This window comes from Cynocephalus volans, chromosome X (assembly GCF_027409185.1).
Source record: "Cynocephalus volans isolate mCynVol1 chromosome X, mCynVol1.pri, whole genome shotgun sequence".
Lineage (NCBI taxonomy): Eukaryota > Metazoa > Chordata > Mammalia > Dermoptera > Cynocephalidae > Cynocephalus > Cynocephalus volans.
In genome coordinates, this window is record NC_084478.1 from 11,065,067 (window position 1) to 11,081,113 (window position 16,047).

The 16,047-nt window shown below is 45.7% G+C and overlaps 1 protein-coding gene and 1 pseudogene across 1 annotated transcript in view; one reads left to right on the forward strand and one right to left on the reverse strand.

The window, feature by feature from the left end:
• Positions 1 to 16,047, reverse strand: part of LOC134367165 (G-protein coupled receptor 143-like) — a 350,752-nt gene that overhangs the window by 21,208 nt on the left and 313,497 nt on the right. The window contains exons 6-7 of the mRNA XM_063083815.1: positions 2,259 to 2,367; positions 1,013 to 1,130 (exon numbers count right to left, since the gene is read on the reverse strand). Of these exons, the coding sequence (XP_062939885.1) occupies positions 1,013 to 1,130; positions 2,259 to 2,367 (227 nt within the window). The remainder of the gene's footprint in view (positions 1 to 1,012; positions 1,131 to 2,258; positions 2,368 to 16,047) is intronic.
• On the forward strand, positions 13,966 to 14,212 carry LOC134367737 (cytochrome c oxidase subunit 6B1-like; annotated as a pseudogene).

Here is a 16,047-nt window from a genome sequence, read left to right on the forward strand (position 1 = left end):
TCATCTTTAAAAAAAAGAAAAAAGAAAACGGAGAAAGTGGGAGGGGCAGGGAGGGGGAAGAAGGTGGGGGGAGGTGATCCATGTGACCCAGGCAATGGAACCAAGCACATTCTCGCCTCTGCCTAAGGTGCTTTGCTCTCCTGTAGCTTTCTACCTTGCACTGTCAACTCAGAATTTGATTTAACAAATGTTGTTCAGGCAAAAGTGAGTCTGGGAAACATCCCTCCATTTGTGTGGTTCCCTTGGTTATCTTCATGTGTTTGGTTTGTTAGCTTCAAACCAAAGCACAGGGACTGAGGAGGCTAGTGCTGTCCTCATTTTAAGGTTCTTGTGAATCAGATCTTTCCCAACTCGGAAGCAACGTAAGCATTAATTCTGTGTAGCACAGACTGGACCTCTCCGCCAATGGAGACTTCAGCTCATGCATGCCTTTCTTATTATAAATGTAATATAATCAAAACACCGGGGGAGAAGTCTACCCATGGCGCTTCCACCCTATTATCATTTCTTGTATTTCCAGCCAATATTTTTATAGACATATGTGTTTATGTAGTTGTAACTGGTATAATTTCATATCCTACATTGTCCACTTAATATCAGAAATTTCATAAGAGTCATTTAAAAAATCGGGGTAACATTCCACCAGGATGAAAGAATATAATTTACTTAACCATCCCCCCCCCTTTTTTTTTCAAATTTGGGTTTCCTGTAATGCTTTATAAATATGGATAATGCTACTAGAAATTTCTTCATCCCTATGGCTTCTTCGTGGTCTGAAATACTCCTTCAAGATAATTGCCTGACAATTTTAATGCACTGTGCCAAATTAATTTACCAGAGTTGTATCCATTTAATAATGATCCCAATAATGAATGAAACCTGGTAGCTTAGCACACAAAGGCCAGATATAGGTAGCCCAGGAAACTATTCAACTCACTATATATTTAAATGACAATACATCATACTTCTGCGTGTTTTTTTTTTCCAAGCTGAAAATTTTAAATCTACCTACCGTAATAAACCACGTGGTCTTGGCTGCACTTCTCACACCTTTCAAAGAGCCTCCATTGATATCTGGTTGCATTTCAAGATAGAATAAAAGGCTTTCATTGTTGATATTTGACAACCAACTGTTAGAAAGAAAATGGCCCATGGGTAAAGAGAACATGCAACAAAATTCACTTTTAAATGCTGAGGTCAGGGAACGATTTCTACCAATGCCTAAAATTCCTAATTCCTGGTGGAGGGAAGACCACTTCAGCAGTAAGAAACCACAAGGAACCAGCACACCAAGAATTTAATTTAAGAAATATAACTCCTCGCAGTCTAAAGCAGAGATCAGCAAATCCTTCCAATGGTAACACTCAGTGCCACTTCAGGGTATAAAGTTCTAGCACCATGTCAAATAACCCAGAATTCATTCTTTGTTTGAGGAGTAACCCGAAGTTTCGATGTAGACCAAAACAAATCTTATTTTGACATTTTATGCTGGAACTTTAAAATGTTACTCTTGGGGGTCAGTGAAGTTTGATATGATGAGCTGAGTGTATTTTTAGTGAGAGATAATGTAAGTCTCTCCTAGGAGGGTGTTCAAACAAATCTCCTAATATCAGATTAGTTATTAAGACCATAAAGGCTTGCCCTGTCCTGCAAAGTGTTGATTTGCTGCAGTGCAGGGTGTTCTAATTTCCACCTGTTTTGCACTGGCTACAGGTCTACTTTCAAAGCATCCACCTGTCCTTTTGGGTAGGACACCAGCGATGAGGAAAACTGAAGAGCAAAATTGCTCAGCCTGTTCTCTTCCCTTCGTGACTGAGGTATGAGTCTTTACACGGAAGATGTGCGCTTGCTCCTCTGTGAGATACAGAAAATCTGGTGTCACGATTGAGGCACATGGGTGGATTTAGAAAGTATGATCAACTGCTTCATTTCCATTAATCCCAGCAATGGGATGAAACACTGGATGCATATGGTGGGGACATTTCAAAACTAAATCCGGGAGTTCTTGTTCTAAGAGCGTTATATATAATTTGAGCACCTTTGGATATTCTTCCAGAAATTCATACACTCTGGACTTGCTCCCCTGTCCTCCATGTATTTCCTCAAAGGGCACCTACCACTGTTTCAAAGATTTCCTCTCCAAAGACTCTTCTCTTTGGAACTTCCAGGTCACACTTGGAAAAGCAAAACGGCAAACCATTTGCATATCCCTTACCACAAGCAATAATAATAAAAAAAAAATATAGAAGAAAGGTTACCAAATAATTAAAACCAGCATTATTTTGAAAAATCGGATCTTGATCACAGCTCCCATCCATCGCTCGTTCTCCGTGTAAAGGACTTGGCGTCCTTTTAGTAAAGAGGCCACTGGGAGGAACAGAAGGGAACCACACACAGTGTTCATTATTTCTGTTTACTGAGTACAGAGAGCAGAATCAGAGCAGATGTGAACCCATAATCAAAACCAGAGAGAATGAGGAAAAGCAAGCTACTGACCTCCATGCCTCACAACTTCCAATTTGGAGTCCTCCTAGACTCTAAGGAATATATATTTTTAAAATTTTTACTTTGAAGCAATGTTTGATAGACTTAAAAATTGCAAAGGTAGCTCAGAAAGCTTCTGTATACCTTATACTCTTTGCCCAGCTTCCCCCAATGTTAACAATTTACACAACCACAGAACGTTTGTCACAAATAAGAAATTAACAGTGATCTGAACTAAACTTCCAGTTTTATTTGGATTTTACTAGTTCAGGGACTATAGTTTTAAAGGTTTATTTTCTCTATTATAAAAATAATACACACCTGTTATTTTAAAATACTTAACTATTTTAAGTTTCTCCTTATAGACAAGTTAGAAAGTATAAAACTTTACAGAAGAATTAATGACCCATGGTCCCTCCACCCAGAGACAACCAATGTTAACGTTTTACTGTATTTCTTTTCAGTCCTTTTTTCTATGAGTCATTTTCATTGGTTTGATATACTTAAATCACTACTTTTTACTTAATTTTGTAAAAAAAAATTCCTCTGTTTAATGCACCATATTTAAATGTAGATATAAAAAGACTGGTCCAAAGAGCCGCAATAATTTCCTGCTCCTAGTGGTAGAGTACTTTAAACAATGTTTTAAAATTCTAAAATCAACAGCTGATCCTCAAACAACCTTTCTGTGAAGGCAAACTTCCTTATGCCCATTCTGCCCTTGAGGGATCCACAGCAGCCCGAGGAAGCTGGACACTTGCTCCAGGTCACCCTTCCTTGAAGAGGTGGTAGGGGCTGGAATGGAAATCCCCAGTCCCAGCCCAGAGGTCTTTCCCTAACATTCTACTGACTCACGATACTCCTCTTATCCAGTTCTTCCCATTGCATCTGGCTCATTTCCTGTTTCCTGCCCATCTGAGAAAAGACACAAGCCAAGAGCATCATGGGAGTGACCAGGCTCCAGACTCCTCAGTCTTTGCTGCATCCCTTCCCCCCACCCCTTCTCTCCCCTTCTGCTCCTACCTCACCTCCACAGTTTCCTAACGCCATTCCTGGGAGCCTCTAAGGCGTGCCAAGGGCAGACTCAGCATGAGCCCTGCACAGAAATGAAAGGCCAACTTGTCCTGGCCTTGAGATAACAAACGTTGACAAACAATGTGTGTGGTCCATGACTAAACAGGCTTGCTCATTTTCATTTCTTAAACCTGTTTACTTTATCCAACTGTATTCTGCTTATGCCTCTGGAGGATGATGAATGGGATCCACTGTCCTGGATAATTCCAGAAGGATGACATGCCATTATCTGAGCCCCAGACATGGGGTCCTACCCAGAGTCCATGTACCCGGAGAACTTCCCTATTATTTACCTGCCGTCACTGTCTTTTGGAACAGGATGGGGTTGGCCACAAGGACGAGGAGCAGTGGCAAGTACGTGCTGACATAGTGGGGGATGGTGTGGTCCAGACCCCTTTCACACCTGAGGGAAGAAAACTGAGTCCTTCTTCTTGAATGCAAAGCTTTGGCTAAAACATGCAGACTTATCTGGAAGCCGAGATAAGAGGGTGAGGGCGAAAAGGGAAATGCACAAATCTACTTCTGACCCTGCCGAAAGGAAATCTGACTCATTCCTCATGTCTAAGAACAAGCAATAATTTGCAGGAGAATAAGGAAATCAATCATGTTTCTGTCTCGTAAATGGGAGGACCTGTAAGGCATTTAAGGAAAAGACACTCTGGGGTAGAGGATTCCCTACATGGGGTCTCTTCAAGGAAAAAATCACAAAATTCAAGTAGAAACAAAGGCACTCAACTAGTTAGGTTTTGAGCACTTACTACATACTACACATTAGCCAGTAGCATGAATGACATCTTGTCCCTCTCCCTGAGCAACTCAAAATACCTGAGCTTCATATTTCAAAGGAAATTTGTTCTCATGATTATGGATATCAATTGTTTCTGTGATTCTTTTCAGGGAAAAGGACAAGGTTTTATACTGATGAGTCATAGGCATTGTCGGTCACCGTAGGATGTGTGGGGAGCCACACAGTGGATGTTACCAAGTAGGAACTATCAGCTAAGAAATGCATAATGTAGGAGAGAAGAAAAATGGTGCAGAGGCAGAGAGAACCAAGGCAAAGGTGAGAGAAGATGGAGCAGGCCCAACCCAAGGGGCAGGCAGAAAAGCAGATGACAGCCATCCCCTGTGGCCACAGAAGGTGAAATGATAAAAACAAAAGCACTTTTAATATTCATGGAGCATTCAAACCAAAAGGAAAAAAATGGCAGAAAATATGAAAAATCAGGCAGGAAAAATGCAATACCCATCTTGCCATAGGAAGGATTTCCATGCTGCCACCTCCTTTTTAACAGGCACTTTCATCTTCAGCTATGAAGGCTGCAATGCAGTCTGGAAAAGCTCAAGGGGAGAAAGGGAGACAAGGAGCAAGAAAAGTGGCTCCACTGCCAAGACAGAAAGTACATGCAAATGATAGTGAGCCTGCGAGCTTGAAGGACGCCGAAGGCTCTAGGTTGGGAGATGTGAGGACTAAGAGCTGATTTTGGATTAAGATGCTTCCTGAAGACCTGACAGCACCTCGGGGCACCTTGTGAGCCCCCCAGCAATCACGCCCTTAGGCTCAGATTCCACTTTGCCAGGGGTCTCCAGGGTCCCACAGGTGAGGGCAAGCGACAGAAACTCCTTTTCCAATTAAGTGCGTTCTCTTATAACACCTGCTGACACTGTATCTGCCCTGTTCAAGTTCTCCAGGAAAGAGAGTGCACGAATGGATCTACACGGAGCTCCTGTGAGTATTCACCGTTGATAAGGCAAAACCAGTTTGGAGACCGCTAACTGAGTAGCTGAAAGAAATTGAAAAAGAAGGGGGAGAAATGATCTACACCATGGGCCAGCAATTTTTTTCTGTAAAGGGACAGATAGTAAATATTCTCTGCATTGTGGGTCATACCACAGTCTCTGTCACAACGACTCTACTCTGATGTTGTAGTGCAAAAGCAGCCATAGACAGTACATAAAAAAATGGGCTGTGTTCCAATAAAACTTTATGTACAAAATCAGGCAAAGGGCCAAATTTATCCTGAGGGCTGTGCTGTGCTGATCCCAGTCCACACAGCCCTAAAATCACAGGTACTGCTCACCTGTTTTCCAGTTTTCCATAGGAAGTTAGAGTATATGTCCTTGCAGGTGCCTTGAGGCCTTGTAAATGGTTGCATTGATGGGATTTTAAACTTGAAGAAATGCCTGAAACAGTTTCAGTGGCCACATCTTCCTGCATCTCTTTTCAGGGTAGCCAAGAGTGCAGGATGGAAGAAAAGGGAGAAAGCGCAGGAAGCAGAGGCACAGAATTAGCTCCTCCCAGAGCTCCCGTTTGCTTCTCATCTCGAACTCCTGCTTAAAATGTTAAATTCACCTGCTCCTCCAGAGGAAGCGTGAAGAATAAAAATTAAAGAGTGGGCATGAGGAAGCTTGACCAATACGGAGAGGATATACCAAAAGCTTTGCATACGTGCTGTGAGCACGCAAACGAGAAAAGCAGAGGCCGGGAAGGAAATCACGGGTGCAAGGCCCTGCAGCGAGCCCTCCAGGTCGTGATTGTGAGTGGCCTCACATGGCACAAGACAAAGGGGTGACCTGCAAGGCGACCCCTGTGGGTCAGGGCATGTCCATTTCCTGCAGAACACAGAATGGGCCTGGGGTTGGAACACCTGGGCTGCCAGGCGTGCTGGCTTACCTGGACACAGAAGGGTAGTAAATCATGACAGCTCCCTCCAGGCAGAGTAGGGTGGCCAGGCCCCAGGCCATGATGTGGTACAGCAGGATGGTGCTGGAGAGGAAAAAAGCAGGCAGCAACAGCATAGGGGGACAAAAAAGTCCCCAGTGAGACCACCAGACTGCTTCCATGCCCTGGAAAGGTCAGGGAAGTACACACACAGCAAAACCCTTCTACAGAGAGTGTCCTTATGTTGCTACTGAGGTTGTGGATTGTTGTTTTTTGGTTTTTTTCAATTAAGGTGAAATGCATGTAACATAAAATTACCTATTTGAATGTGAACAATTCAGTGGCACTTAGTACATTTGCAATGTCATGCAGCCACCTCTGCCTAGTTCCAATGCATTTTCATCCCCCCAAAAGGAGACCCCATACCATTAAACTGTCACTACCCATCCCCCCACCCCAACCCAAGGCAACTGCTGCTTCCTGCTACTTTCCATCTCTGTGAATTTGCCCATTCTGGACATTTTATATAGATGGGATCATACAGTATGTGGCCTTTTGTGTCTGGCTTCTTTCACTTAGCATAATATTTTTGAGGTTCATCCATGTGACACAATGTGTCAGAACTTCATTCCTTTTTATTGGTGAATAATATTATGCTATATGGTTATATCATATTTTGTTTATTCATTCATTCGTCAATGGATATGTAGTTTGTTCCACCTGTTAGCTATTGCGAATGGTGCTGCTATGAACATGCATGTGCAAGTGTTTCTCTGAGTCCTTGCTTTCTTTTCTTTTGGGTCTACCTCTAGGAGTGGAGTTGCTGGGTCAGATGGTATTTCGACATTTAACTTTTTGAGGAACCACCAAACTACTTCCTGCAGCAAATGTACCGTTTTACATCCCCACCAGCAACGTACAAAGATTCCAGTTCCTCCATATCTTTGTCAACACTTGCTATTTTCCACTTTTGATTTTAGCCAACCTAGGGGACTGGCTGCTAATTTTGAGACTTGACCTAAATGGGACCCACTTTCAATAAAACCATGGAAAAGACAATTCCATCTCTAGTACCCTCTGAACAAATTTTTCAGTTCCCATCTACTATATACTGAATGTTTGTGGCCCCTCCCACACATAAATTCCTATGTTGAAATTCTAACCCCCAAGGTGATGGTGTTAGGAGGTGGGACCTTTGGGTGGAAATGAGGTCATGAGGGTGGAGCCCTCATGAATGAGATTAATGCCCTTATAAAAGAGAACCCAGAGAGCTCCCTCATCCCTTCCACCATGTGAGGACACAGTGAGAAGGCACCATCTGTGAACCAGGAAGTGTGCCCTTATCAGACACCAAATCTTCTGGCACCTTGATCTTAAACATCTAGCCTCCAGAACTGTGAGCAATAAATGTCTGTTGTTTATAAGACACCCAGTCTGTGGTACTTTATTAGAGCAGCCCAAATTAGCTAAGACAATATCTCAGAGTCCTGGTACCTGTGCCTTGCCCCTCTCAACCCTCCAGGCCCACTCAGCCTCCCTCTTATCCACAGCCTGCTAGCCTAATCCCAGGAAGATGCCCTGAGGCCAAAACACCTGGTGATTACTAGCAGCATGATCTGGGCCGAACCCTCTTTTCAGAGCCTTGGGATGCTCTTAGCCACAGGAAAGATAAAACACTCAATGGCCTGCCTGTGCCACTATAGTCAGGGCCCGTGGACATCAGGCCATGCAGCTGTCCCAGAACTGTAAACCAAATAAACTTCTGTTCTTTATAAATTGCCCAGTCTCAGGTATTCTGTTACAGCAACACAAAAATGGACTAATGCAGAAAATTGGTACCAAGGAGTGGGGTGTTGCTATACATATATCTAAAAATGTGGAAGCGCCTTTGGAACTGGGCAATGGGCAAAGGTTGGAGAAGATTGGAGGACCTAAAAGAAGACCAGAAGATGAGGGAAAGTTTGGAACATTTTAGAGATTGGTGAAATGGTTGTGACCAGAATGTTGATAGAAATGTGGACAGTAAAATTCATGCTGATGATGAGGTCTCAGTTAGAAAAGAGGAACTTATTGGGAATTGGACAAAATACCAACTTTGCTACACCATAGTAAGGAACTTGGCTGCATTGTGTTCATGCCCTAGGACTTTGTGGAAGGTGGGACTGAAGAGCTGTGAACCAGAATGTTTGGCAGAAAAAATTTCTAAGCAGCAATGCATTCAGGAAGCTGCATGGTATTTGCAATAACCATAACTCAGCAGTTATGGCAGAAAAGGCATGATGTAAAGCCAGAATTTAAAAGAGAAGCAGAGCGTAAAGATTTAGAAAATTTGCAGCCTGGCCATGTGGTAGAGAAGCAGAGAGCAGGAGAAAAACGCAAGGGTGAAGCAGATAGACTGGTTGCTAAGGACATTAGCTTGGTGGTGAGGCAGCCAGGTGCTAACAGGCAAGACAATGGGAGAAAAGCCATGATGACATTTCAGAAATCTGGAAGGGCACCACTCTCACCATAGACCCTTGAGGCATAGGAGGCCCAAGGTGTTCCAGAGAACAGACCTGGGGCACCACTTCCCTCAGGGACCCACTCCCTGCATCCCAGCTGCTCCAGCTGGAGCATCCCTGCCTCAAGCAGCCCGAAGTGTGGTTTGTGTAACACCTCTGGAGAACAGAAGCTGGAAACCTTTTTGTGAAGGTTAATTCTAGGTGCCAACTTGGTTAGATGAAGGAATGCTGAGAAACCTGGTAAAACTATCTTTTCAGGTGCGTCCATGAGGGTGTTTCCAGCAGAGATTACTATGAGAGTCTGAGTGGACCGGGTGGGAAAGACCCACCCTCAGTGTGGGTGGGAACCATCCAATCTGCTGGGGACCCAGAGAGAACAAAAGACAGAGGAAAGAGGTGAAGCTCTCTTGATCTGCTGGAGCTGGGATAAACTCTTCTCTCCTGTCTGTGGACATCAGAGCTTGAGACTCTTCAGCTTTAGGGATCCAGGACTTACACCAAGAATACCATCAGCTTCCCTGGTTTTGAGGCCTTTGGACTTGGAGTGAGCCACGCTACTGGAATGTAGCTTATAGACAGCCTATCGTGGGACTTTTCTTCATAGCCATGTGAGCTAATTCTCCTAATAAATCCCTCTCATATAACTATAATGTATTATATTGATTCTGTCTCTCTGGAGATCCCTGACTAATACACTTGGTGGCATCCACATCATGTTAAGTCTTCAGGCTGGCAGAACATGAGATTTGTGGAGGTATGGCAGCCTCCACCCCAATTTCAGAGGATGTACAGAAAAGCCTGGGGGCCCAGGCAGATACCTGCCACACATGTGGAGCCACTGCAGAGGCCATCTACTAGAGCAATGCCAAGCAGGAAAGTGGGATCGGAGCTCCCACAGAGACCCCCCCAACAGAGAAATGTCTAGGAGAGCCAACACAGCAGGGCTGCCACCAGGACCCCAGAGCTGTAGGGCCACTGGCAACATGGAACATCCACCTGGAAAAGCTGCAGGCACCAGTGCAGCTCAATGGGCTATGCCTTGCACAGCACTGGGAGTGTGGCTGCCCAGTGCTTTGGGGGCCCAGATGCTCCATTGTGCCCAAGATGCAGGACTTGGAGTCAAAGAAGATTATTTTGGAGCTTTAAGACTTATTGTCTATCCTGATGTGCTTTGGGCTTGTTTGGGGCCTGTTTCTCCTTTCTTCTGGCCTACTCCTCCCTTTTGAAATGGGAATGTGTAGCCAGTGTCTGTTCCACTATTGTATCTTGGAAGTAGATAAATTTGGTTTTGATTTTTACAGGTTCATGGCTGGAAGTTTTGCCTTTGGTCTCAGATGAGACTTTGGACTTTGAAGTTGGTGCTGGAACAAGCTACGACTTTTGGGACTGCTGGGATGGAATAATTGTATTTGTATGTGACAGTGACATGAGTTTTAGGGGGCCATGGGCAGAATGATAGTTTGGATGTCTTGCCCCCACCAAAACTCACATGGAAATCTGACCCCAATGTGGCAGTGTCGGGAGCTGTTTGAGTCATGGGGTGGATCCCTCATGAATGGATTAATGCTCTCCCTGGGGCAGGGGGGATTAATGAGTGAGTTCTCACTATATTAGTTCCCATAAGAGCTCGTTGCTTAAAATGACCCTGGCACCTCCTCTCTCTCTCTCTCTCTTGCTTCCTCTTGCCATGTGATCTGCTTGTACCCACCAGCTGCCTGCTACTTTCATCCATGACTAGAAGGAGCCTGAGGCCCATGACAGATGCAGCTGTCCCAGAATCATAAGCCAAATAAACCCCAGTTCTTTATAAATCACCCAGTCTCGGGTATTCTGTTATAGCCACACAAAAACGGACTAACAGGCCCCCACTGCTTTCTATTACTTATGATATGAGGCTGGCCATCGAGTTTGAGGACAGTAAGGACAGGAAATTTGAGGACAGGATGTAGGAGGACAGGGAGTGTGAGGCCAGGAAGTTTGAGGACAGGAAGTGTGAGAACAGTTGGAGGAAAGGAAGTCTGAGACAGGAAGTGCCAAGACAGGAAATGTGAGGACAGTTTGAGGACAGGAAGTTCAAGGACAGTTAGTGTGAGGACAGTTGGACTACCAGAAATATGAGATAGGAAGTTCAAGGACAGAACGTTCGAAGATAGGAAGTATGAGACAGGAAGTTCAAGGACAGGAAGTGTAAGGACATTTGGAGGACAGGAAGTATAAGACAGTAAGTTCAAGGACAGGAAGTGTGGGGACACGAAGTTTGAGGACTGGGAGTTTGCAGACATGAAGTGTGAGATTAGTTGGAGAAGGGAGTATGACAGGAAGTTCAAGTACAGGAAGTTCGAAGACAGGAATTGTGAGGACAGGAAGTATTAGAACAGGAAGTTCCAGGACAGGAAGGAAGACAGGAAGTTTGAAGACAGTTAAGGAGACCCCAGCAATGGGGTCATCTTGTGCTCAGGAAGGTTGGAAATATTTGCAGGACCATCAGTATGGTCACTCTAGGAACTTCATTTGGCTGCACATTATTTAGAGAAGAGGGACCAATGATAGGAGAGTCTTCCTACACTCTTAACCTATACGCACAGCCTTCAGGTATGTGCAAAGGCAATGCTGAGTTCAAAGGAATGAAGCATTGACACATGCAACAATGTGAATGGACCTCAAAACATCATGCTGAGTGAAAGAAGCCAGACGCAGAAAACCACCTATCACATCATTCCATTTATATGAAATGTCCAGAAGAGGCAAATGCATAGAGACAGAAAGTAGATTAGTGGTTGCCAGGGGATAGGGTCTGGGGGGATGGAAAGTGACTGGTAATGGGTTCTGGGGTTGTGGAAATGTTCAAGTGTTGCTAGTTATACTAGTAAATATATTTTGTGAATGCAATAGACACCAGTGAATCTTACATTCTAAAGTGTGAATGTTATGGTATATGAATTATATCTCAATCAAAAGAATAATATAGAGTTGTGTCAGAGTGATGAATCTCACTCAATGTCCACTGGCTGAGTGTTTATTGAGCAAAGTTTCGGCCTGCTGTAGGCACTGGAAACACTAAGAGCAACACAAAGCCCTGCCCTCATGGGGTGACAATCGTGAGAGGGTGACATATAAGAAGCAATGTCCTTGCCCCTCTGGCTGGGGAGGGTGCAGCCACAGAAGCCCTGGCTTAGGTGAAGAAGATTTTACATGAAATCAAGTTCAGAGCTATGACTAATCTAAGAGGTGAGCTGATGTTTATAAGTGAAAGTAGCCAAAAACTTCGGATAGCCCCAATAAGGGCCCCCAAAGACGTCCACGTCCTCATCTCCATAGCCTGTGAATATGTTCTGTTACATGGCAAAAGAGACTTTGCAGATGTGATGAAGTTAAGTATTTTTGAGATGAAGAGATCAACCTGGATTATTCGTGTGGGCCCAATGCCACCTGCTGAGTCCACAAAAGCAGAGAGGCTTTACCAACTGCACAGAACGAGAGAGAATGGAAGTGTGAAGACTTGACCCAGCATTGCTGGCTTCGAAGACAGAGGAAGGGGCCACAGCCAAGGAATGGGGGCAGGTTCTAGAAGCTGGGAGCATGGTGTGGCTGGAACAGGGAGAATGAATGAAGGAGGATAGAGGGAGGACTTGTGGTGAGGTCCCTGTGGGTCACAGGATGGTGTTGGCTTTTGTCTAAGTATATTGAGAATGCACTGGAAGACTCATAATTTTTTCAAAAAAAGTACTGCAATAAAGAACAGTCTTAAAGTTTAGAAAACACAGAATATGAAGGCTGGGTGGCTGGCTCAGTTGGTTAGAGCACAGCCTTGTAACACCAAGGTCAAGGGTTCAGATGCCTGCACCTGCCAACCACCAAAAAAACAAAACAAAACAGAATCTGAAGAAAAATTCAGTAAGAAAGTGGGGAGGTAGCTTTGGGAAGAAATCAGCCAGTGGCTGTGACTCCAAGTTTTGGGGGAGATGACAGAAAGGGAAGAAAAGGGAAGATTCTTGGTTTTGTCTGGTCTCTGTTTACCGCCTGAATCTCCGACATGGAAGTGAATCCAGTTGGGTCTGGAGCTTAACTTGCCCTAAATCTGGGGATTCGCAGAAGAAGGACATGAACCAGGGGCCCTGTCCTTGGGCCCTGCATCCCCCAGGGAGACCTAAGGCCACATCAGTGCTGGCTTCACCTGATAAGTAAGGAGCTCCTATCCCCACTCCTTCCCAAAGCCACCTCTACCTAACGTGCAAGTGCAACCATCTGAATGCTCAGTCCAAACAGGAAGGAGTCCAGACTCGAGAGACCGGTGGTTATTAGATCATCCACGAGAGCAGGGGTTCCCTTTCTTCCTTCCCCACCTCCCCAGTCCCCATTCCCTGCATAGTTAACATTCCTGGACAGTCCGTATCACTCCTCTTTGTGCTTCAGTACACCCCACCCTGTTTCCCCACAGGATCTGAGGCACCGCCTTGCACAAGCAGCTGGGAAGAGGGAGCGTAGCACAGGCAGAGCTGACTGACTGGTCCAGCACCGCCTTCGCTTGGCCTCTTCTGTCTGATGGGACCCTGGGGGGCTAGGGCTCCATCAGATGTGCCGGCCATCATTCCTAATTCCACCAGACTCCTGGAAAGTAGCGTGACCCCCATCTCATTGGGATTTTAACTCAGAAAGATAAGCTGTGTAGACAAAGGGAGCAGTCAGGGATCTGAGTGGGCTAGGATGCCCTTCTATAATGAGATGAGAGGGAAGAGACACGGAATTGCACACAGGGGAATGAGCTTCAAAAGGAGAAATATTTTGTAGCTAGCTGTCTGGGCGGCCATAAGGGACCGACTCCAACATATTTTGCATCCCACATTGGAAGCAGTGCCAGGAGGAGGCCTTCCTTGGCCTTCCTGGGGCTGGGAGCATGTCAGGTGTGTCTGAGCAATGCGGGGTCCTGCCCAGGAGGCGCAGATACCCAGTGGAGTGGCTTTCAGCAAAGGGCTGCAGCACTAAGAGTGCACAGTCTCTCATTCCAGACCCTACCCTTGGGCTGCACGACAATTGTGGGCTGAGGTGTGACAGCGGGCAGGCGTGAGGCCAGGCAAGTCTGGGGCTGGAGCTCACCAAAGCCCGCTCAATGGTTCCCTGTCCCCAAACAGGCATGCAGGATAGGGCTCAGGTGCGGCCCAGTTATGCAGCGGTAGCCACACCAATAACTTAGGCATCCAGCACTGAGCTTCAAGTGCTTCAAGAGCATCTTGAGGAGTCAGCACCATGGCAGACGACATCAAGACCAAAATCAAGAATTACAAGATTTCTCCTTTTGACAGCCACTTCCCCATCCAGAACCAGACCAGAACTACCTGGAATTCCACCGCTGCGAGAAGGCAATGACCACTAAAAAAGCAATGTTTCTGTTTGAGAGTGGTACCACCGTGTGCACATGTCCCTCTACACCATAGCTTGAGTCTCAGCTTGGGAAGACTATTGGGCTGAAGGCACATTTCCTGAGAAGATCTGATCTGGCTGCACCTCACCTCTCCTCTGTCTTCTGTCCTTCTCCTGGGAGACCTACCCTGGGACCCTGAAGCATGACTTAACTAATAATAAAAACACATTGGAAACCTGTGAAAATAAATAAATAATAACTGTGGCTTCTGAAATGCACAAGGGGTGAGAGTCTGAGCTCCAACCCAGCTCCAAGCATCCAGGCCCCAGCTGAAGACCACAGTTCCTTTGTCCAACCCCTGGACAGCTTCCACGTCCAAGTGAGTGAAAGTCCTCCCTAGACCCTCTTTATTCTCACACTGTCATTTTCCTAGAGCAAGTAGTGACTTCAATTCAAGTCACTTTTCAAAGATCCCAAGCACCTTCTGTTATTGTTTAACACCTGTTTATCCCACAACCTGAAACCAGAGTAGCAGTTTAAATTTTAATTTTATATGTGCCTTAATGACATTTGTTAAGATTTGGATTACAAGAACCAATACTCCTGTGCCAAAGAAAATAGCTAAGTACTGAAAGGATCTAGAAGAGAGTGTGGAGTTTAATCCAGACATACCTACAAATTGCAGCCCCTACCCTGGAATTCAGCAGGACACTACCGTCCCCACCAGCTGCGGTCTCTCAACAGCCACCTGCAGCATGAACCCCACCCCAGGCAAGCTGGCTCCTACAGAGAAGCTACGGAGGCTTCTGATCCCACACTCACAGCTGTGGCTCAAACCATCCAGGGGGATCCTCTTGGAGACCCCACACCCAGGCTCCAGGAAGTACAACTTCCACCAGGTAGGGGTGAGGACTTGGTCTCCACAGCCACAGAGCAACTGTCTTGTTTCTCTGCTGTGTAGCGTGTTCCTCTTTGATGGGAGAGCCTACCTCAGTCGCAACAGACTGTCATCCTAGTACTGGAAACCTGCCCTTGCTCTTGCCCCTCGGAGGTAAGATGTCTGGATGTCTCACCTTGAATGTGCACCTTCTGCATGATGGTGGGTCCTCCGAAGCGAGGCTCTGCCCAGTATCCTTTAGTCTCTGGCACCCAGCATCCTGCCTACCTGAACACTGAGCTGCAAAATGTATTTGCAAACACTCTCCTGGGTGTGAGGAGGGCTTCCTGATTGCCTCTCCTGGTCTCTCAGGGCTCGTCTGTCCTCTGGGTACAGACAGTGCCCACCCTGTCCCATCTGGCCCCATCTCCCTTGCATCCCCACCATGGGTGAGGGTGAAGTAATGCATCCTCCTATGACAACAGGAGTAATGCACTTCTTCTAGCTGCTGCCAGCACTCCAAGGCTCTTCTTATCTCCATAACTGGTGGTCTATGAGACCTCTAGTTTTGTCGTAGCTCTGATCCCTCCAAATCTGATTGAGGGAATGGTTGGAGACACACCATTCCCTAGGCTGCAGGAACAAGGCCTTCCCATGCTGCTAGTTGCCTACCCAAAGCCATTCTCTCCTTTATCTTTACTAACTTGTCACACAGAGCAGTGACATGCTTGGCTAGCAGACTATGCTTCCTACCTCTTCCAGCAGCTAAGTGTGACCACATGTACTAGTCTGTTTTCTGTTGCTGATAACAAAATACCTGAAACATGGTAATTTATAAAGAAATGAAATGTATTTCTTACAGTTTGGAGGCTGGGAAGTCCAAGTCCAGGGGGCATATCTGGTGAGGACCTTCTCCTGGGTGGGAACTCTCTACAGAGTCCATGGCAATGCAGGAAATCACATGGCAAGAGCGCATCTAACATGCTCACTCACTCTCCTTATGAAGCCCCCAGTCTACTTCCTGACAACCCATTAAACTATTAACCCATTACTCCATGAATGAATGAACCCAGGCATGTGGGCACAGTCC